The sequence below is a fragment of the Ovis aries genome, chromosome 8 (genome assembly GCF_016772045.2).
Source record: "Ovis aries strain OAR_USU_Benz2616 breed Rambouillet chromosome 8, ARS-UI_Ramb_v3.0, whole genome shotgun sequence".
NCBI lineage: Eukaryota > Metazoa > Chordata > Mammalia > Artiodactyla > Bovidae > Ovis > Ovis aries.
The window spans coordinates 11350620-11375158 of NC_056061.1; the positions used below are offsets into that span (position 1 = coordinate 11350620).

The 24539-nt window shown below is 37.8% G+C and overlaps 1 protein-coding gene across 1 annotated transcript in view; it reads right to left on the reverse strand.

Annotated features, from left to right (window-relative positions):
- Positions 1 to 1190: 1190 nt before the first annotated feature.
- Positions 1191 to 24539, reverse strand: part of RSPO3 (R-spondin 3) — a 94660-nt gene continuing 71311 nt past the window's right edge. Inside the window, exon 5 of the mRNA XM_004011136.5 lies at positions 1191 to 2423. Within this exon, the coding sequence (XP_004011185.1) occupies positions 2236 to 2423 (188 nt within the window). The 3' untranslated portion in view covers positions 1191 to 2235. The remainder of the gene's footprint in view (positions 2424 to 24539) is intronic.

Below are 24539 nucleotides of genomic sequence, written 5' to 3' on the forward strand. Positions count from 1 at the left end.
GACTATAATGCTGGTTTTCATTTTTTTTTCCTTTGTAATAATTCTACTTGTAATTATGCCCTGCATCAGAGATTTAGATTATCTGCCATTGTCTGGGGGCCACAGAGTAAAAGTCTGGAGTCAAAACACCTGGGAAGACATGATAATCACTTGCCACGGTTGTCGTGTCCTGGTTTATTTCACCTTTTTTCAGCATTGCACGTGCAGATGTAGACCTTCTCAGTCATTGCTTGTGAAAGGATGGAGACAATGATAAACACAGAGAGTACACAAAAATTATTTGGCCACATAGCCTTGACTAGGTAAGACTGAGGACAAAGATGGTGATAGAAACCACCTCTAAGGTCTAGAAGATGGGACTATACTTCCACCTAACACAACTCTGTAAGGAAAATGTTTGTTTCTCCTTGGCGACATAAATGTTGTAGTTGAAGATTGGATTATTTTTGTACAGAACACATTTCACGTGGACAAGAAAAGAAAATACAGAATAAGAAGCAGGAACACATCACTCAGAAATTTTATATCTTGGAAGAGGAAAAGAGAATTAAGGCAAACGGTCCACACGAAGAGTATCGTTTGTGGAGAAAGAATGACCAGAAATTGGCAGCTAGAAACCAGACTCATTGCCAGCTCTTCAGAAAGCAGTGCTCTTTAGAGGGCTAGGAAGACTGGTGAACGGGTAGCTGTGTGTCTTTCCATTGCAACAGGAAGGTTATGGTGGGTCATGAGAGTCTGTGGCACCTGTCTCCTCTTGCCCCAGGCTGGCTGTGGCCTCTCTGAAATACTGGTGAAGCCTCCAGGTAGGGTGACTTCAGTTCCCCAAAGAGATCCAGAGACTGAAAAACATGCAGAAGAAAAGGCCAAATGTTCAAGATGCCGGAGGAACCGACATACAGGAAAAGATACAAATTTTGAAGCAAAAAAAGGGGGAGTAATGAAACCATTTAGGGAGGCCCCTGTAGCTATAACTAGAATTTTTTTAATCACAATAAGAAAAATGGGATAAGTATCTTCTAATACTGTATAAGTAAATTTCCATCAGCTCAGATAAGGCTGGACTCCAAAAGCAAACACTGAGAAATGTAATATGTTCTGAATTCCATAGGATACACAATCCTCTTTCTTATTTCAGGAAATCTCTCAGAGTAACAACTTTTTAACAAAACAAACAATAAAATGAACAAAACTTTAAAAACTATCAACAAATATATTTATTGTGGTGGCTTTCCCCCCTATTAGATACACTTTGTTAGAAAGTAGTATCCCTTTTAGTTCCATGTGGACAATTAAGCAGGTAATAAGATTGTTTTTCCCCCTCCCAGTTGAGAGAGAAAGAAAACACATGACTTGGCAAACATGTTATATTTTCCTTGCTCTAGTTTTTGTTTTCTATGAAATCAGAATTTTCTTCTAATAAGTATGATTTTGTTTTTGGAAGTAAGTTACAGGTACATGTTTACAGACATATAACCCAAGGGGTAGCAGAGGCTGAACCACACAGTGCGGACATAGACTGGAGACCTGTTCCAGGTAATCACAACCCTTCACAGTTTTGTAAAGCACAAAAATCATCCCCAGCTCTATGGTTTAGTCCACATTTTGCCTTCCTCCAAGCCCATACAGTATATCAATCCTGAAAATATGTGCACTCTCATGCTTCTTGCAGAAGGACAAATGAGGGCAAGAGAACCAAGCTTAAAACAATTGTTTCCGTGGTGATAATTCCTATGATTCCAAATGCCAGGCCCTACTATCTGAGCACTCCCTAGATTTCCTGGACAAAACAACACTGTCCTTTGAAAGGTGTTTCTCTCCTCTGATCTCTGGTTTCTTTTGAAGGGACACAGCATCTTTCAGTTTGCAGAACTGTCATTTGCTTCTTTAAGCAATAGCTTGAAAACATGACTTTACGGGGAGAAGATGGTGCTTCTCTAGCTGTTATCATTAGGTTGTTACAGCTTCTAGCCTATTGATGATTATGTACAAAATTCCTTGTCTCTTAAAAATGCACAGCACGTAAGATAACCATTCAAAAGCATCCCTTCTTTGGACTTTTGGCTCTTTGTTGTTAACTATGCTTGTATGAAGAATATAGCGACTATCTGGAATGTTGTTTAGACTGAGCAGTAACTGACACGTTGTCCATTTGTGGTCCTAACGGCTAGAGCACCTGTCCTGGGCATCTGGTGGAGATAGCAGCATTACGAGTTTACGACAATCTCACGGGACCCTCTAGTGTACAGTGCTGACGGACACCGATTTCTGTTGTTTATCTTGGACCTTTCGTTTCTTCTGCTGCTGTTTGTTTTCTCGTTGCTCTGGAGTTTCCCTGCTGGGCTCCAGACCTTTGTTGTCAGGTATTGCATCTTTACTTTCTTCTTTACTAGGTTTTTTTCTCTTTCTCTCCCTTCCTTTTCTTCCTGAAATGAAAGGAGACACCTTTTAAAAAGCATTCAGTCATGTTCAGTTTCATTTTTCAAAGTTTTTAAAGACAAGTTGAATTTCTCTTAGGTTGCATACCATGCCCATGGATACGAAATTATCCCCTATTTAAATCATTCATCCAGTTAGTTCTGTGAAGGCTGTTGTACTGTACTTTAAGCAACGCAAACATGAAACACATGCACATACGATGATATAATTAATACTTGATAGTTCTGAATTCCAGAAGGTTCTATTGCTGTCAGTTTGGTATGAGTATAATTTTACGTGATAGCTATTGGTGGATAATTAATATAAATTTTTGAATAGATTTCTGGTGGCTCAGATGGGACAGAATCTGCATGCAATGAAGAAGACCCACGTTCTATCCCTAGGTCAGGAAGATCCCCTGGAGAAGGGAATGGCAACCCACTCCAGTATTCTTGCCTGGAGAATTCCATGGATAGAAGAGCATGGCGGGCTACACTCTAAGGGGTTGTAAAGAGTCAGAAAAAATTGAGAGATTAATACCTTCTTTCAAGAAACTTACTAATGTGTGTATGTTATCTGACTCCTATAAGAGGTTCTATTTTGTTTTCAAAATTTTCGAAGTAGCAGTTACCTATTTGCATTCTGTCCCAAAGAAAGGCAATGTCAAAGAAGGTTAAAACTACTGCACAGTTGCACTCATCTCACACGCTAGCGAAGTAATGTTCAAAATTCTCCAAGCCATGCTTCAACAGTACATGAACCATGAACTTCCAGATGTTCAAGCTGGATTTAGAAAGGGCAGAGATCAAATTGCCAGCATCCATTGGATCATTGAAAAAGCAAGAAATTTCCAGGAAAAACATCTACTTTTGCTTTATTGACTATGCCAAAGCCTTTGACTGTGTGGATCACAACAAACCGTGGAAAATTCTTCAAGAGATGGGAATACCAGACCACCTGACCTGCCTCCTGAGAAATCCGTATCCAAGTCAAGAAGCAACAGTTAAAACCAGACATGGAACAACAGACTGGTTCCAAATTGGGAAAGGAGTGCGTCAAAGCTGTATATCGTCACCCTGTTTATTGAACTCATATGCAGAGTACATCGTGAGAAATGCTGGGCTGGATGAAGCACAAGCTGGAATCAAGATTGCCAGGAGAAATATCAATAACCTCAGATATGCAGATGACACCACCCTTATGGCAGAAAGTGAAGAACTAAAGAGCCTCTTGGTGAAAGTGAAAAAGAAGAGTGAAAAAGTTGGCTTAAAACTCAACATTCAGAAAACTAAGATGATGACATCTAGTCCCATCACTTCATGGCAGATAGATGGGGAAACAATAGAAACAGAGAGAGACTTTATTTTTGGGGGCTCCAAAATCACTGCAGATGCTGAGTGCAGCCACGAAATTAAAAGACGCTTGCTCCTTGGAAGAAAAGTTATGACCAACCTAGACAGCATATTAAAAAGCAGAGACATTTCTTGCCAACAAAGGTCCATCTAGTCAAAGCTATGGTTTTTCCAGTAGTCATGTATGGATGTGAGAGTTGGACTATAAAGAAATGTTTGACTACGACTATGACTTAATAACCCTATGGTATTAGCCATGAGGGCAGGAACTTTCTCTCAACCAAATGAGTAGATGTTTATTGAAATATACTGGACTCCATGAGAATCTTGACCTTGAACAGGGTTTGAAGCACAGATTTATTCAGATACACAGTGTGAAACATTTTAAAAAGTGGAATCAATACAACTTTAAAGGTTTTGATGCAGGAAGCATAGTGAAAGAAAGACTGGGGCCAGGACGAAGAAATAAATTTCATTCTATTGGCCTTGGGTAACTGTCGGCAGTTTTAGGAGAGAGTAATTTCATCAATGGGCTTCCCAGGTGGTGCTAGTGGTAAGAACCCACCTGCCAATGCAGGAGACATAAGAGAAGCAGGTTTGATCCCTGGGTCAGAAAGATCCCCTGAGGATGGCATGGCAACCCACTCCAGTATTCTTGCCTGGAGAACCCCATGGACAGAGAAGCCTGTCAGGCGATGGTCCACAGGGTCACAAAGAGTCAGACACGACTGAAATGACTTAGCATGCAATTTGATCAAAGTGAGTGAGTCTGGCACCACATTAGATGAATTGTTTTTAAATTTCAAATGAGTATATTAGCTATATTTTATTATTATGTTAACATTTTACGCATACAACCTACATTGTAAAGTGATTTTGGGGGCATGGTTTAGCAATCTCCATTAACACACATATCCCAGCGAAAAATTACTGATTCAAATCGATACAGTAAGTGAAAACTAAGAACCAAGTCTACCTGGGTGTGGAAGAAATTCTGATTGGGTGTATCCCTACATACTGAGTCATGCAGAATCTGAAATTAGTTTCAGTCTACAAAAAGTCATTTTGAACAAAAGTATTTTCGAGAAATTATTTGCATGGGAGAACCAAAATATTTTCACATCCTGAAATAGGCTGCAAATATTGAATTCAGTGGTTTGGCTTTCCTTTTCTTGAGCTCTGGTTATGGAATTCTAGGAACCAACATTATTAATACTGTATATGTATGCTCAGCCAACACAGTCTCCTTCGCTTTTATGCCACAACTAGCTTTGTCTGAGACTATATTTATAAAGTCTTCCAGTTATGTTGTGAAAACTTGCCTGTTGGGCTCAACATAAAAATCTCCAAAGTTTGGACTTTAAAAGGAGAGTAAACAAAAATAAGAATTCAGACCACGTAAATCAAATATCACGCAAATTATTTGGGATATGTAGAGAACAAAAAATATTAGAGTTGACTATTACGTCTAGGGCTGACTAGTTGTATACAGATTCATGAATTTCACCATTCTTTTCACTAAAGAGACTATTGCTGGATTGATAATATTTCTATAGAAGAAATTCAGGGTGTTTTCTTTTTTTTTCACGTTGCCTTTACACATTTTCAGTGCTGATATGAACTTAGTAACTAAGAGAAAACTGAAAAGCTAATTTATTGTCTTGCATGTGTACTATAATTTTCATAAATCTGTACAAACTGAAAGAGAGAGATGCTGGCTTTTGTGATATGCGGTTGATTTTCCAAAGAACATGGCTGAAAAGGTTAGATTACATAATACTTCCATTTGAAGAGCATTTTGGAAGTGTTCATCTCTAAAAATATCGTCAGTGAAAATCATTCCAAAGTTCCATAAAAACTACTGACCCTAAACAAAATGTTATTTTTATGGAAATCATCCAAAAGTTCAGCGTTTGACATTGTTCTCTTGATGACGGTCCAACATTTTACAGCTGTGATCCCAACCATAAAAAATATATAGTTTCTTTCTTGGTCATGGATTGATTTATATGTTTGCTAGCTGCATGTGACAACATATTCAACTTACAGTGTATTTCTGCTTATTAGCAAACTGATATGATTATTTCTTAACACAGGCAGAAACATTCTTGGAAGTAGCTTGAAACCAGTATTAGAGTTTTATTATCCAAGGAATAACTATTTAGTCTGGGTGGTGAGTGAAAGGGGAGGCTCTACTAAAGTAACAGGAAACTAGCATGTTGTACGTTGTTGTTGCCTAACAGAGGGCTATTGCACAATAGAAAAATGAGATTATTATTTTTTACAGGCCATGTGTTAGTGGTTGGAAATGCTAACTATCCTTTTGCATAAGTAATATGTTTTCCTCTTGTCCAAGAAATAAAAATGCAGAAGAGTGTCTCTAGTCCATTAAAAATCACATGCAGTTTGGGAAACCCTGTCAGGTTTTCATTAAAGGGGATTTCTTTTTCTATGCTGCTGACTTTCATTGATGTGGGCAGGAGTTATTTTATACATTTTTGGGTGATTTTGCAAACTATGCATTCCAGTTATCACAGTCTTACATATACACTTGTGCTCTGTCATTCACTGATTATGTGTGTGCATGCACCCACGTGCACCAGAGTTGGGTTGTAGAGTGCTCCAATGATTAAAAGAATCTTCATCATGCTTCCATGTCCCAGCTATGAGGGCGGGGTTTGGATAGAAACCATCAAAAAGAAATTAGTCCTAGCACAGAAGTGTAACGTTTAAGAACATTAAACACTACATTAGTCAGAAAAACATGGTGTTCAAATTCTAGATCTGCCACCAGCTAGTTGTGTGACTTTTGACAAGTTGATATCTCTTGGGATTAATTGTCTGATATTTAGAATGGGGATAATCATTACCACTTGCTGAACTTTTTAAGGGTGCTTGTAAAGCACTTAGCATAGTACATGGTACATATTAATCATGGGAGAAATGAAGGCTACTGTTATTAACTCATTACACAAACAGGAATTAAGCCTCTATCCCTGCCAAGGAGTGTGTTAAAACCTGGAGATACAAGTGAGATATGGGGACAGATACAATAAATAAAGCCACACACTAATGCAAAAATAGTAGCGTGCACAAGATCTATTGGTTGCAGAGCAAGGAAAGCATTGAACTCTGCCGATGGAGACCGAAAAAGACTCCCCGGACGGGGTGATGTTTAAGCTGAGCTTTAAAGAATTAATGAGAGTCCGCCAGGCTGATGAGGGGAAAAGGGCACAGCAGGCAGTGAACAATACGTCAATGGCATGAAGGCACGCAAGGACACGGTGAATCTGGGGAACTGAAGTAGACTTCCTTGGTTTGATCAGAGCCTATATATAGCGCATTACCCAGAGAAGCTGGAAGCACAGACAGGACTCGCTTGCCATTTTGGGAGTTTGTTCTGAGGATCAGTGGTACTGAAAACTGGAGAAGGGCAAGTGTCAGAATCTGAGAGCAAAGCAGAATTTGGGTGTTTCTGTGACTAGTTTAGAAAAGGCTATTTTCTATTTCAGAAACTTCTAAAAGTAATAAGAACCCATCAAATGAGTATGGTGATGTACCATTTGAGCCTTGACTTTGAAGAGTAGTTAAAATTTAGCCTAGATCTCTGTGAAGACCATATAGCCACATATTATTCAATATTTGTTGCAAATCATAATTGAGTAGGCCAGTGACATTTTTGAGATTCTGAAGTTATTTTCTGTAAATACAATACTGGAATGGGTTTCCATGCCCTCCTCCAGGAGATCTGCCCAACCCAGGGATTGAATCCCAGGTCTCCCACATTGCAGGTGGATTCTTTACCGTCTGAGACACCAGGGAAGCCCATGAATACAATAGGGTATTGTCACTTATGTAAAGATCTCCTAGGGCCTTCTGCAAACCGGGTTTCCAAGCACAGATGACTTTGAAAAATAGATTCCTAGTGCCACTCCTGGAGATTATGAGTCAGTAGTTTTATGATGTGCCCAGGAATTAACAACATGTTCATTCCCAGTTGATTCTTCTGTGCAGCTACATTTAAGAACCATAACTAGAGATCAAAAGAAGTCCAATGTTCTCAAACATGTGCTTTCAAAAAATTTATTTCATGTCACAGCATTGATAATTTAATTTCTTATACTTTCCCATGGATATCCAGTATGTTTTTTTGACTTACTGTAGCTATTAATTTTTAAGTCAAGTTTTCTAATTAGGTACATTTGGAACAGGCACCTATATACAAGATAAAAATTAGTTGCAGATTGTCTTTTTAAAATATGTTCAAAAAGAAGTATGAACTGAAAAGTAAATACATTAAAAAAGAACAAAATAAGTGGTGTTGAATAATATTTCCTAAATTGTGTATTACATACTTTAAGTTCCAAGTAAAAATAAAAACCGCAGAAAATGCTGTTATCTTTTTAAATGTAATAGGGTTATGAATAAAAGAATCGTTCTCGTTAGAATCACAAGTAGAATTTGTTTATTGAGAATTACTCAAATTAGGAATATCAGTTCACAATTTTCAGGGTGTTTAGAAATATCTGTGTATAGAGGGTCATAAAAGCTGCTTCTTGGTGAATTTCTTGCAAGGTACCACTAAGGGGAGCTATTGAGCTTTAAGTAGCTCAACTTCCAAGACTAAGTTTTCTCAGAAAGCTAAAAATGTATCCCACACTCTATGAACTGAGGACTAAATATCACAGAATCTACGATCAAGCCAGTTAAATGAGTATCTCATCAAAAGTACGAAATTCATTGTTAGGTAGTTCTCTTAATTTGGTATGGAAGGAAATTCATTCGATTGGGTATAGAAGGAAATTCATTTGAGAAGCCAAGACTTTATACTTTCAAAAGGGCGCAAATGATGTGAAAAGGGAGTTAATCTGATGATTTTTGGACCTAGAGTTGGACCTGAATTTTATGTATAGAGGATGAAAATTCCAATTTTTTCCTTTTTTGTGAAGACATCACTGAAGAAATTTCGCAAAGGAGGGGAAATTGCTACAGTATGACTTCTTCAGCAAATATGATCTATTGTGTAAATACATATTTAAAGGTCTTTGAATTGTGGGCTATATAAACACAGGACAGCTTGACCTAGTGGTGCAGAACAGAGCTGAACGTCAGCAAGGCTAAATTCTTTCTCAGCTATATTTTGCCCAAGTAGAATTGACTTGAGAAATGCATTAAAACCTTTTGGGTTTTTGTTGTTTAACAGAACAGAAATACTTATTTCCTTTCTATTATTTTAACCTAGGAATTTATTTCAAATACAGTGCAAATATGGTATAATGGATACTTAAAATAGGCAGACGATGTCTCCAAATGGAAATTTAAGCTACCTGTTTTATCTACTCTGTATAGTTGATCCTTGAACAACACAGGTTTGAACTGCACAAGTCGACTTATACATGGATATTTTTCAACAATAATACTACAGTACTACAGCTTCTGGTTGGTTAAATCCCCCGATGCAGGGGAACCACAGATATGGAGGGTGACTATAAATTATACTTGGCTTAACCCTCTGGAGTTGTATAATGGTCAACCATTGTTTAATACATGAATTAGTTCAATTGTATTTCCATTTAATTTCCAAGATGCTTCTGAGTAATTATTTACAGAAAAATAATTTGATGTATCATTACATACTCTGCTAAATGCTGTAATTTGAGAAATTATCTTGAGCCCATGTTTGCAAAGATATTAAGACTGAAACAACATTTTGGCTACCAAATGAAAAGGGTTAATATAAGAGGTGTTCATCCATTGTTAATGGAAGAAAATGAAGAGAAACTAAAGAGCCTCTTGATGACAGTGAAAGAAGAGAGTGAAAAAAATGGCTTGGAACTCAACATTCAAAAAACTAAGATGATGGCATCCATCATTTTGTGGCAAATAGAAGGGAAAAAGTGGAAGCAGTGACATAGTTTTTTCTTGGGCTCCAAAATCACTGCAGATAGTGACTGCAGTCATGAAATTGAAAGACATTTGCTCCTTGGAAGGGAATCTAAGACGAAGCTAGATAGCATCTTAAAAAGCAGAGACATCACTTTGCCAACAAAGGTCTGTCTGCCACAGCTATGGTTTTTGCAGTAGTCATGTACAGATGTGAGAGTTGGACTATAAAGCTGAGTGCCAAAGAACTGATGCTTTTGAACCATGGTGCTAAAGAAGACTTGAGAGTCCCTTGGACCTTAAGGAGATCAAACCAGTCCATCCTAAAGGAAATCAGTCCTGAATATTCATCAGAAGGACTGATGCTGAAGCTGAAGTTCCAATCCTTTGGCCACCTGATGTGAAGAGCTGACTCACTGGAAAAGACTCTGATGCTGGGAAAGATTGAAGGCACAAGGAGAAGCGGGTGGCAGAGGATGAGATAGATAGCATCAGTAACTCAATGGACATGAATTTGAGCAAACTCTGGGAGATAGAGGAGGGCAGAAGAGCCTGGCGTGCTGCAGTTCATGGGTTCAGAAAGAGTCGAGCATGACTTCATGACTAAACAACAACAACAAATCTGTTTATGCCCCATTCTTTTGGGGATTCTGAAACAAGATTGTCCTGCCTATAAGGTACTGAGTGTAAATTTTCAGAGGTTAAAGAAGATAAACCCAAGCTTCCTACCATGGCACCCAGCGCACTTATCCTCTGTGACCGGGCCCCTGCTTATGCAGTCATCAACTTTGAAGTCCTCATCCTGCTCTTGCCAGTCACCCCTGCACATCACTCACCATAACCCACAATGCTTACAAATCCTACTGATGCATTTCCCTAGAATGCATTCTCTAGTATCCCTGGATCTAACTCAGACTTAAGTGCTTACATGTCACACCTTCAGAAAAATCTTCCCCATTCTTGTAATCTTTTCCTCTGCTGGATTAATTATGTCTCTCTTCTCTTTGCTCCTTAAACTCCCAATTAGTAATCCTATTGTAATAATCAAGATGAAGTTGACTTAGGCTGTCTATTTTCAGAAATACAATCTGCCACTCTTTCTACTTTTTGCCTATCTATTTGCCATGAAGTGATGGGACCGGATGCCATGATCTTAGTTTTTTGAATGTTGAGTTTTAAGCCACCTGTTTCACTCTCCTTTTTCACCTTCATCAAGGGGCTCTTTAGTTCCTCTTCACTTTCTGCTGTTAGAGTGGTATCATCTACATGTCTGAAGTTGTTGCTATTTCTCCTGGCAATCTTGGTTCCAGCTTGTGATTCATCCAGTCGGCATTTCACATGATACACTCTGCATATAAGTTAAATAAGCAGAGTGACAATATACAGTTTTGATGTACTCCTTTCCCAATTTTGAACCAGTCTGTTGTTCCATGTCTGGTTTTAACTGTTGCTTCTTGACCTGCATAGAGGTTTCACAGGAGGCAGGTAAGGTGCTTTGGTATTCCCATCTCTTGAAGAATTTTCCACTGTTTGTTGGGATCAACACAGTCAAAGACTTTAGCGTAGTCAATGAAACAGAAGTAGATGTTTCTCTGCAAGTCCCTTGCCTTTTCTAAAAGACCCTGATCGAACCCTCCTACACTGTTGGTGGGAATGCAAACTAGTACAGCCACTATGGAGAACAGTGTGGAGATTCCTTAAAAAATTGCAAATAGAACTACCTTATGACCCAGCAATCCCACTGCTGGGCATACACACTGAGGAAACTAGAACTGAAAGAGACACATGTACCCCAATGTTCATCGCAGCACTGTTTATAATAGCCAGGACATGGAAACAACCTCGATGTCCATCAGCAGATGAATGGATAAGAAAGCTGTGGTACATATACACAATGGAGTATTACTCAGCCGTAAAAAAGAATTCATTTGAATCAGTTCTGATGAGATGGATGAAACTGGAGCTGATTATACAGAGTGAAGTAAGCCAGAAAGAAAAACACCAATACAGTATACTAACACATATATATGGAATTTAGGAAGATGGCAATGACGACCCTGTATGCAAGACAGGGAAAGAGACACAGATGTGTATAATGGACTTTTGGACTCAGAGGGAGAGGGAGAGGGTGGGATGATTTGGGAGAATGACATTCTAACATGTATACTATCATGTAAGAATTGAATCGCCAGTCTATGTCTGACGCAGGATGCAGCATGCTTGGGGCTGGTGCATGGGGATGACCCAGAGAGATGTTATGGGGAGGGGAGGTGGGAGGGGGGTTCATGTTTGACCGCATGTAAGAATTAAAGATTTAAAAAAAAAAAAAAAAGACCCTGATCCTGGGAAAGACTGAGGGCAGGAGGAGAAGGGGGCAACAGAGGATGAGATGGTTGGATGGCATCAGTGACTCAATGGACATGAAAACTGTCAAACTCTGGGAGATAGTGAAGGACAGGGAAGCCTGGCATCCTGCAGTCCACAGTGTCTCAAAGAGTTGAACACCAGTGAGCAACTAAACAAAAACAATAACAATTTTTAGAAATAGTAAGAGTAATAATGATAGATGACTACAATTTAATGAACATGTCCAAGTGCCAGCCATACTCCTAAGAGCAAGTACTGTGTCTATAAGTTCTGTTATCACCTCCATGGAGAGATGAGGAAAAACATCTTTTCAGATGAGGAAAAAGATGAGGAAAACCACTGCGCTTCACTGCCTTCACATTCTATTTTGACAGAGCACAATGTGACATGGCATCCTTGTATTCTTGTTTTATTTACACTGAAACTGATGAGGACAAAGAAGCAAAAAAAGAAAATACAGTGTCCAGGTGTGAACTAACACAAGAAAACATAGAGGTTTTGTAAAGATGAGAACATACTTCCTTGACCTCTTGAAATTCCAGTTTCCTGAGCACCCAGTTGCTCTTCAGAACCTAAGAGTACTTTGCAGTAAATGTTTTGTGTCAGCGCATTCATTTACACCATGAGTTACAGGCTTCTGTTTTATTGCTACAAGTCAATTTTCATTATTTCCACCCCTCTCACAATCACTTAGAGGTGACGTATTGTATACATGTAATTTGGAAATCATTTATGTATTTCATCATTCATATGTAACTTAGAAACTTCATTTGACCTTTAAAACTACTATTACACTTTTAACATTCTGATAGAATTCAGCAGAAATTTTTATATTTAGCTAACATTTAATATCAGATAAAGAGGAAGAAAAACTGTATGAATTCAAATTTCAAAATCCCACTGAGGTTTGAAGGCAGTTCTATTATTAATAACTTCACTTCATGGCAGATATCATAAATAGTAATATTAACAACTTTTTAGAATCTATATATTCATAATACCTTAGCATGATGAACTTGCTTTTGCCAAAGCAAGTATGTTTCTTATTGATTGTTGTCAATAGGTCTTTATGGATTTTGTTCTCTCCTTCAGTTGTTTAAGTAGTTTTGTTACTCATTGAAGATATAGGGTCTGAAATTTTGAATTCTGGCTCCATGTCCCAACCGAACTTTTCTTATGCCTTTCTCCCAAGGTAACTCCAGTCTATCAAAGTGCTTCTGCTGCCCAGAATACTACCCTATAGAATTTTTGCACTCAAAAGGGGCATTAACTTAGAGTCCAAAAGGGCCTGTTAAAGATATTGAATAGTGCATACTTTGATGCCCTCTTATTGTAAGTCATCAGTATTAAAAATAGTTAAAAAGTACAAGGAGAAAAAAGAACCCTCAAATGTGTTACTATTTGCAATACGCACAATTTACCCATTATAAAAGTAAAGTGTATCCTGTATTTTATTTTACAATATTTAAACAATATAACAGGGCATTACAATTTATATTATATAGCTATTTTAAATTTAATATTCTTTTATGTGGGCTGATTTCTTTTGAATCAACTACTCTTGTTTGAAAGTTCATTTGAAATTAGTAATTTCATTGTATTTTTTTTTTTGTTTTTAGTGCAAAATTTCTTAACTTGACTTTGAAATTCTACCCAGCACATTAGGTTAGATTACAAAATTCTTGAAAACTAAATCATGTACAATTTATGTGTCAGAAGTTTCTTGATCTAAGCATGTTTGCATAGTGTGTTTAGAACTAGATCTTGGGTCTTATACAATTTTATCTACTGGATAAGCACGTAAACATTCCGATTTTCATTTGCTGTCAAAGAATGTGTTGGTAAATTTCAGCTTTAAATCAATTAAATTTGGTTCATTATTTCTACCATGAAATTCACGACTAGTTTGTAAAATTACTATACGGCTCTCCTTAGAAAAAATTGACTCTGGATATGAGTTTTGGATTGTTTAACATACTGTTTGTGAATTTATGAGCATATGTGTATATTGCTTATCTTCAGAAATTTAGATAGTGATGTGGCTAGTACTGCTATTTCAAAAACTGTTGGAGCTTGCCTTGTAGCACTGTCAAGCGTCCTCCCTGAAATTTTCAGTTGAGATCCTTCTTCTCAAAGTACTAATGACTATCTCAGGGATGAAGTTTCTCCTGGTTGCAGCGCTCATTCTCTGCCTTGCTTCCCTCAGGGCCCACCCTCAACTCGTGGTGGCTGCTAGATAGCCTACCACCTCATATAGCAAGGTAGAGAATACATGTGAGTCTATGGAATGTTTTCATCAATTTTTGTTCATATCATCCTTAAAAAAAATTGAGTGCAGCCATTTAAATATGAAAAAAACACCCAGTAGAATGGCCTCTTAGAAAACTCCTACCATATGCATATTGCCAAACTTGAAGTATGTAAGATAGTATTACAGATAGGATTTCTCGCAAAATTATTTTAGAGCAGAACACACAATTATCATCCAGACTATATTTTGAGTGATTCCTTTAAGAAGTATGAACAATTAATTTTTTAATACTTCATGATACTTAATTAAAATTTTTTCACTTTTGTGATAAATTAGTTTTCTTAATTTGTGTCAATTAAAATTTTAAATATAACAGTTTTAATAAGTTACTAGTCAACAATAAGTTGAAAATAAGTGTAGAGCGCTTAGAAAATCTGAGCCTTAAAAATGTTTTTTCCTAGTGAATTTTCATTTTCTTGCTTTAAATCTTTCTGAGTTGACAATCATGTTATCTCAGTCCCCATAAAACATGTTAAAGTAACAATTAAAAATGCTTCAATATGTTGACTTACCCAATTCATTTACCTTAGAAGATCAGAAACCTCAGTTATATCAACATTTGATTCTGAAAATTAACCCTTGATATTTTAAACTGTTTTACATCCTTGCATATTCCTCTCGAGAGAGAACACAGTGATAGTGCATTTTTGCGTAGAGTTTAGAGTTTAGGATAACACTGGTATTTGAATTTTCTGTTTTTTCTTCAGCTAGGTGTGTAGGCTCACAGTTCAGTTTTTCATACTTGAAATACAGGTTCTGAAATCTTTTTATGGTAAATATCCACCAAATGCTTTTTTTTTTTTTTAAGAGAATCTCTAAGCCAAGAGCACTGTCTTCATCTTTGATGAAATATAACTTTCCAATTAACAGGAAAGTCCTCCATTTCAAAAGGCTGAACAGAATGCTACTTGAAAATTCATTCCAGCTGGTTAAATTAAAGAACTGAAATAAATCCAAAGAAAGAATATTCTCTTGGCATTTATCATTTGATTCTCATTTGGATAAATTTCCATTTGCTCCAAGAACTTGTCTCGTCTCAGAATTTTGTTCTTCTGAGACAAAAAAAGAAGTGTTGATAGGCATGTTTGACTGTACTGTACTTCCTCCCTTACCCGGATTGTCTACACGGTTGCATTGACAGCTGGAGATGGCCTCATACTTGGTGACACATTTGCAGTGATTGATTATACAAGATGTTGATATTATTCTAGTCTCTTTCATCATTTTATGTACCAGCTGACTGTGCTGTCTAATTCTCATTCTACCACATCCCACTCTTTCCTTCCTTTGAAGCTTTTTACTGCTGTATGGGGGAAAAAATGTAACTCTAATCCAGAATTACATCACAGGGGGAAAAACAACTACCAAGTGTCTCATTTAGCATGTGCTACTCCACATTTTTAGTAAAGATGTCACACTCTTTTATAGTCATAATTTACTGTTTTCAGAAATGTATTGATTACTTACATAAAGCTAATTTTTTAATACACTTTCAGTACATCCTCAAATATTTTTACTTTTCTTTTTTGTTATAGACTTGATGCTAAACTCTTGACTTCTTAACTAGCTTGGAAAACATAGAAAATCCCATGTAGCCTTTACTATATTAAAATGTGTAAGAAATAAATTTTCTTCATTCATGCAAATAAGATCATATGGGGCATATTTCAGCTTTAGTAGATAACGCAAGCTGTTTCAGTTCTTTTTCTCTCACTGTTGGCGCAAAGATTTGTTTTTGATTAGAAATACTTTTCACATTCATTTTCATAACCAACAAGATAGCACCTTGTAATTATTTCATCAACAGTGGTTACATATACTTGAATGGAATACAAACAATTTAATTTCTTTAAGGTTTTAGCAGTTGAGTATTCACTCATCTGGAAATATCAGTCCAATAATTAAGCAAGATTTGAGACCTGGGTTTGATCACTGCATTGGGAAGATCCCCTGGAGAAGGAAATGGCAACCCACTCCAGTATTCTTGCCTAGAGACTCTCATGGACAGGGGAACCTGACGGGCTACAGTTGGACATGACTGGACAACTAACTCACTCACTCACAGTAATATTTTACCACATCTCACTTTACAGTTTTTCGTGGTGCTTCCTTTTTCACTGTACTGATGCATGTTAGGGTGGAAAGAGTCAGGAGGGGAGACACATGTGCAACAAATGTGTGTGTATGTTTTTGTATATATATGAATTTATATGCACATATTTATTTATAGGTCCTTTCCCACTACAGATGGAAAAGTTCTATCTTTCTGGTGGATTTAAAAATACCAATTCAAGACAGAAAGTCTGTTTTCCAATTTAATTTTCAGTAAGTCTAAAAGGGGATTTAGCCAATTAAAAGAGTCCTTCAGAAACTCAAACCTTTAAAATTAAGAGACTCTGCTAGATTATACGTGACTTTTTTTTTTATCAAACATTTTCCATATGTTAAATTAAACTTAAATTAACTTGCACCCTTTCTTTTTTTCTTTGAAAACTTTCAAAATGTTTTAGGGAAAATAGAATATGGTGCCCTTATATACATCTGATTAATGCAGGAAAATTTAAAGAATTATATTCATTCTTCAAATACTCTTTTACACGTGGACTTTCTCTCCTAATGTTGACGTTATCATGAGAAGCCCAATTTCCCTCTTCTTTCTTCATGACTAACTAGTTCATTTCCTTCCATTGTTTTGATCGGGTTTCTAAGTGTACATTATATATATTTTATATATATATATATTATCTAATGAATTCTGACCTATATATTTCTAGGCCCTTTTGTAATACAACATGATATTGAATTATATTTCTATTTTTTGTAAAAGTAGTTATATTCTGTGTGTGTATATATATATAATTGTATTTCTATTTTTTGTAGTAGTAATAACTGAAAATATGATGGACTTATCTTTGTAGAAACTCAACCTTAATTCTGCTTCCCTATAAAAATATTTGAAAAGAAAATACAAGTCACAGAATGGGTTATTTCGGGTGGGGTGGGTAATGTTGGGGTTTCCAGGAGTGGGTTCCTGATCCATTTGCATAATTCTGTGCACAGAGAACCTGGAGGCCTAGGGAGGCCTCCATACCTGGGCACACAGGTAAGCGCTGCTGCCATTGCTCTGAAGAATGTGGTAGTTTGCCTTGCTCTTTGTCACAAGCCTCCTGTGCACAGAAGTGACTCAATACATATTTGTTGAAAAACTAAGTGAAAATATGAATGATGCTCTTTTTTTCTTGATTTAATGCCTGCCATTCTATTGAGGGAGAGATGGGGAAGGGCAGGCATGTACAGAGATACTTTTGGTGTTATTCTCACACACGCAAGCATGCTGTGAGTGAGTGAATGAAGTCACTCAGTCGTGTCCGACTCTTTGTTTACCCCATGGACTGTAAGCCTGCCAGGCGCCTCCGTCCATGGGATTTTCCAGGCAAGAATACTGGAGTGGGTTGCCATTTCCTTCTCCAAAGCATGCTGTGATTACCCAATATTTTGAATAACTTGTCTTAATGAATGACATTTTGGAGTCCTCTGCCAGTTAGGGGCTTCCCTGGTAGCTTAGTCAGGAAAGAATCCGCTTGCAGTACAGGAGACTTGGGTTTGATCCCTGGGTCGGGAAGATCCCCTGGAGAAGCAAATGGCAAATCATTCTAGAATCCTTGCCTGGAAAATTCCATGGACAGAGGAGCCTGGCAGGCTGCGGTTCATGAGGTCCCAAAGAGTCAGGCATGACTGAGTGACTAACCCTGTCACTTTTCTGCCAGTTAGCCACTTCCATCTCAGTACTGGTTCCAAGTGAGTACAACCTACTCCAGAGAGCTACATCATGGTTGCAGGGAGCTAATTTTGATTTGTCATGCTCTAAAAGATCATCTTTGGGACCAAACCGATGATTAATAACTGCGGTATCCACAAGGCTGCTTCAGAAGAGACCTTAGAAGGCCAGGGTGCACAGAGAGATTACAGAGGATCCGACTGTCTTCTACTGTGAGGAGGAACTTAAATTCCAGAACAGTTTTAGGGATTTGAAGGCTCTAAGGTTTCACTGAAACTCGGAATGTGGACCAACTCTCAGCCCCAAACTTGGAAACAGGGCCTAACAAAAATGTTTTCTGAGGCTGGAGAATAAGAGGTGGTTAGGGAGAGAGACAGAGAGGGGAAACAGAGGAGGAAGCGAAGAGAACTGACTGACTGTGAAAAGTTGAAAGATGGCAAAATAAGTTTTTTCTTCAAATTATTTTCTATAGCAGGCGTAAATGATGTGTTATTTGGTGGAGATGGGAATGTAGTCTTCTTCTAAAATAATGAAAAATGACCCTGGCTTATCTTGGCCCAGTCTTGGGCTCAATCTTTTGAGCTGGTACTATACAGTCGCAGAAGCTTGATTTCCTCTTGAGTTTTGAATGACTGTGGTTCTTGTTGTAATCCACCAAATTCTGCATTCAGTGGAATTCCACTGTAATAAAGGGCCATTTGAAAATACGATGATACTGTCAACTGAGGAGGGTGTAGCAAGGGCAGCAAATGGCAAGTGTAATGCAATTAACCAGAGAAAGTCCTGGAAAGACTTAAGCCAAATGAGCTGAAAATGAAAGAAACCGTGACAGTTTCTGAAGGAACGAACGCCCTCTTCCTCAATCTCCATGAAAATGAATATTTATTGCTTAACTGAGTATTTAAGAATCAAATAAGAAGGTCTTGGAAATAAAAAGGCTGAATGAAATAGCAAAAAAAAAAAAAAAAAAGTTTTAAAGGAATAAACAGTTTTTAATATCTTATGTTTTGGTTTTTTATTTTCTGAGAAAAATACAGAATCTTCTTGTATCCCTGAAGATCACTTGAAAGTATAAAGGGAAATATGTGACTAATGATTGATATAAAACTTTGTCTTATCTCCAGGGGATTTTTAGGAAAAAGGATAGTGGTCAGGAGGTGATTGAAAATGCTAGGAATATGGACTTCCCTGGTGGTCCAGTGATGAGTTTGCCTGCTGATGCTGGGGACACAGGTTCAATCCTTGCTCTGGGAAGTTTCCACATGCTGCGGGGCAGCTAAGCCCGTGCATCGCAACTGCTGAAGCCTGAGTGCCTAAAGCCTGTGTGTCTCAACAAGAGAAGCCACTTCAATGAGAAATCTGAGCCCTGCAACTGGAGAGTAGCCCCTGCTCACCGCAGCTAGAGAAAGCCTGCATACAGCAAAGAAGACCCAGCACAGTGAAATATTATTATTAACAATAAATATTAATAATGATATTAATAAGTATTAATGATGTTAATAAAATATTAAAACTAATTTTTAAAATGCTGAGGAGTCAAAATATTTAAGGAAGGCAGGAGTAAGGCTGGCAGATTTGTCTCTGCTGGGCTAGGGCCTGGAGGGACAGGAAGGAGAATCCTTCCTTTTCCATCACATCCTTTTGCTGTTGTTTCGTCACTAAGATGTGTCTGACTCTTTTGTGACCCTATGGACTGTAGCCCACCAGGCTCCTTATTCCATGGGATTCTCCAGGCAAGAATACTGAGTCGGTTGCCATTTCCTTCTCCAGGGGATCTTCCCAGTCCAGGGACTGAATCCATGTCTTCCGCACTGGCAGGGAGATTCTTTACTGCTGAGCCACCAGGGAAGCCCTGGGCGTCCTTAATCAAGTACATTTTTGGATCCTGCAAACTTCATTGGCCCTTTTAGCTCCAGAAGCCTTGAGGAGTGAAGCACAAAAGGCTGTCTTGTGGGCAGCTTTCCCTGAGTATGAACAGGTCTGGGTGTGGGTGATGATTCTGTCCTAACAGAAGACAATGCCAGTGATTTCTAAAAATCAGCAAATATTTCAGAGCTCATCAAATGCTCTAATAGATGATTTTCCCTATTGCTTACAACACATAACAACTACTTGTGTTCTTTAGGTATGCTAATATATTTAACATTTTTGATTCACACCTGGATTAATCACATATTTTACTGTACTAGTTGTTAAGTGTTTTGAAATTCACTCCTTGCCTATAGACATCCTTCAAGATACATTTCAAAGGCTGCTTTGTCCATGAAGTCTTCCCTAGTTATTCTCCAGAAGGTGAGTAGGGATGCAGTAAAGTCTAGCTTGTATGACCTTGGACTTTGAAGTTAGACAGACCCTAGTCTGATTCCCTGCCAAACCATTTAGTCATTGTCTATGCTTGGGGGATGTTACTTAAACTCTCAAGACCTCATTTAAAAATATGTATGAGCTTAAAAATATGTGTGGTATTAAATTAAATGTCAAACATGTGAAATGGGTATCAGAAAATGTGCATTTTATATTTGGCTATGTTCCTTAGCAGCTATGTGACCTTAAGTGAAGCACTTTCTGCAATTTAGTTGCCTCATTTATAAACATGAACAGATAATTCCTCTTCTTCTCACTAGTTGGGATAGATGTGAGGAACAAGTACTTAGAAAATTGAAAAAATTATCCTTATATATGTTATTTATAGTTATAAAGTTATAAGTCCTAAAATATGATGATGATGGTGGTGGTGCTCTCTATGAAAATACAAAACAGTGGAGTAAACCAAGTCACCTTTGAAAATAGAAAAGCTCTAATATGACTAAAATAAAACTTCAGGGGCGCTTAATTTTTTAAGACTTTTGGTGGACGTCCTTAACCACTCAAGTCTATGTTGTTGTTCAGTCGTTCAGTTGTGTGTGACTCTTTGCGACCCCACTCATGGCAGTACATCAGGCTTCCCTGTCTTTCACTATTTCCTAGAGTTTGCTCAGGTTTATGTCCATTGAGTCGGTGATGACATCCAACCATCTCATTCTCTGTCACTCCCTTCTCCTGCCCTCAATCTTTCCGAGCATCACTGTCTTTTCCAATGAGTCAGCTCTTTGCATCAGATAGCCACAGTATTGGAGTTTCAGCTTCAGCATCAGTCCTTCCAATGAATATTCAGGACTGATTTCCTTTAGGATTGACTGGTTGGATCTCCCTGCTGTCCAGGGAACTCTCAAGAGTCTTATCCATCATCACAGTTCAAAAGCATCAATTCTTTGGCACTCATCTTTACGGTCCAATTCTCACATCTGTACATGACTACTGGAAAAACCATAGCTTTGACTATATTGACCTTGTCAGCAAAGTGATGTCTCTGCTTTTTAATATGCTGTCTAGGACTATGACTCAAGTCCATGTGCTTTAGTAAAATTAAGAAAAAAAATCTTACTTCTTATATGTCTCTCAACCTTGTTACAGTCTCTTCATTCTCATTTAGTTCAAGCCTCTTACCATCTCTAGAGTATAATTTTGTACAACTAGGGACATTGCATTTTTTTTTTTTTTTTTTGCTTTCAGATGTTTCCTACCTTGCTGTCAGGTTACCTTCTTATAGCATAGAGGGCTGCTCTGCCCTTCCCGTTGGTCTCTTGTTATTTTAATCTCCCTGGTTCCTGTACTTCCAAAGTTGGGAGTATATGGTTTAGAAGGTCCTTCAGAATCTGACCCTAGTCTGTTTTATAGAGTCTCATTTTTCCCCCCAATTCGCCTTTGATTTAGCTAAAACCACATGTGTCATGATTATCTGATCACATCATATTCTTTCTTGCTTTTGTGCCTTCGATGCTGGTCCTTAATAGAAAGCTTCTTTAGCTAGAAAAATTCTACTTGTTCTTCAAGAACCAATTATACTTTATCTCCTCTGTTTCCAAAACACCCAACCCATCTGTCTATTTTACCATTATTTGTTTACAACCAACTCTCACAAGAAATTGTAAACTCTCAAGTAAGTCTCATACAGATTTATGTATTCTCCTTGTCATTTTCGCTTCTTGACCTAGGATGGTTTCTGGAATACAGTAGTTACTCAACTCATAAAGTCAAATGAAAGGATGAATAGGCAGTGTTCAGTGACAGAATCCTGCAAAGCTGGGCAAGCAGTAATACCTCAAAACTTAATCAACAGAAGAGTCTGACAATTCCAGTCCTGAAAACAGATTTTCTTATAGGACATCAAGCTTATTTTTCAGACTTACTTTGCTTTTGTCACAATGATACTGCTTTGTTAGTTTCTTTACATTGTGTTTGGTAAAGGAATCTTTGTTTTTGGTGATGGTGTGATCCTGTAAATAAAACTGTTCTATATGAGGAATGGCATCATCATGTCACTTCAGCTGGAAGCAAGGCTTATTCATGGTACCGTTACATCCAGCTTTCAATTTTCTAGGCTTCAGTTTGTCCTCTGATTGATATGCACAACACATGCCTGATGAGTTAGAGATGATGGATTTAGTCACATTTTCTACAGTCTGTTTATGAGAAGGATTAACTTCTCTTTTAAGTCAGTGAGGATAGTCAGAGGGGACACATAGAGTAATGAAAGAACTGGACAGACAGCTGAATCTGTCAACAATTTCTTATGGTGGAAATCATCACAGTGAGTCTTCACTTCATAAAAAGGAGCAATGCCAGTTAATGTTTGGTCCTTGGCTTGGTAATCATTTATCCAGGGCCCCTTCAGAGAGCATTATGTAAATTGGGGGGGGGGCTTCAAATTTATAAGTAGCATGGCTTGTTTTGCTGGAACAGCTCAGTGGAAAGCAGAATAAGAGCCTCCCAAAGCTGTCCATGTCCTAATGCTGGAGCCTATGAATATGCTGCTTTACAAAGTAGATGGAATTAAGGTTGCTATTCAGGAGACTCTGAGATGAGTAGAATATCTGGGATTATCTAGGTAAGCGTAGTCTAACTTCACGAGTCCTTGTGTCTGCATGCTCAGTTGCTTCAGTCATGTCTGACTCTTCATGACCCCGAGGACTGTAGCCTGCCAGTCTTCACTGTCCATGGGATTCTCCAGGCAAGAATACTAGAGTGGGTTACCATGCCCTTCTCCAGGGGACCTTCCCAACCCAGGGATTGAACCTGGATCTCCTGCTTTGCAGGTGGATTCTTTACTGCTGAGCCACTGGGGAAGCCCTCATGAGTCCTTAAAAGAACTTAAAAGGAAGAGGCAGAAGAGAGAGTCAAGAGATATGGTTAAAGACTCAACCTGCCATTTGTGGCTTTGTAGACGGAGGAAGAGGCCATGAGTCAAGAAATGTGGGCAATCTATACAAGCTGGGAAAGACAAGAAAATGAATTCTCCCTTAGCACTTCTAGAAAGACATACTGCCCCTTGGACACCCTGATTTTAAACTGATTAGGCATGTATTGGTCTTCTGACATAAGAGAATTATAAGATGATAACTTTGTGTTGTTTAAGACACTAAATTTTGGCAGTGATAGAAAACTAATATGAGCCCAAACTTTGTAATGATTTTCTTATATTTCAGCTCATAAATATATGCCAAAATGGTTTTGAAGGCCATTGTTTTGCTATTTAAATGCTCTAGGAAACTTGAATGGATCATCTTGGTTCTGAATAACGTCTCGCTTGTCTACACAGTCTTTTAGAACATAAGCACCATACGTTTCATTCTGGCAACTTTCTGGACATTTGGAGAAACTGAATTTACTGATGATCAAGTGAAAAATAGTAGATCAAAAGCAGCCAAATGTCAGAAATACGAATTTCTTAAAAAGTTCATAACCTCTAATATTTATCCAGTTCTTGTGAGAACCAAAAATTTGCTTCTCCTGAAAATGATCTGATTAATTTTAAGACAAAGTTGTAAAACAAGATGGGTCCTTTCCATCTTATTTTTACATGTATGGTGAATACATTTTCTGCATCAATTTGTGAACAAGGATTCCTATTAAGCAGAAAATCATCTGGAATATATCATCTGCAAGACCAGCTTTAAGAGAAATGAAAGAATGTAAAAACAGGGAGATTCTTTAAGAATGAAATTATGCCTTCCTCCAAGCACCCACACCAGTGTGGTTATAGAGCTTCAGGGAATTTATTCCAATGTTTTCTGAACTCACAGTGTTCATTGCTTTACTTCTTCCTATCAGAACCTCCTGAGGTCAGAAAGTTTTGCCCTTTTCAGAGACTTTTTTCAGCCAGTGAAGGCTTCTGAGCTAACCAGAAATCAAAATGGGATGCTGCATTATGTCAGAACTACATGTTTAGTCTGCTTTCTTAGAAATAATCAAGAAAAGTTAGATGTGAAAAGTCACAGATGTTCCTTTCCCAGCAATATTTTCATACTTTTGAAGCATAGTATGAAAAAATTTAGTTGCAATCTAGAACAATATCTATTTTGCATATCTACATATTTTATTGATTTATATAAGT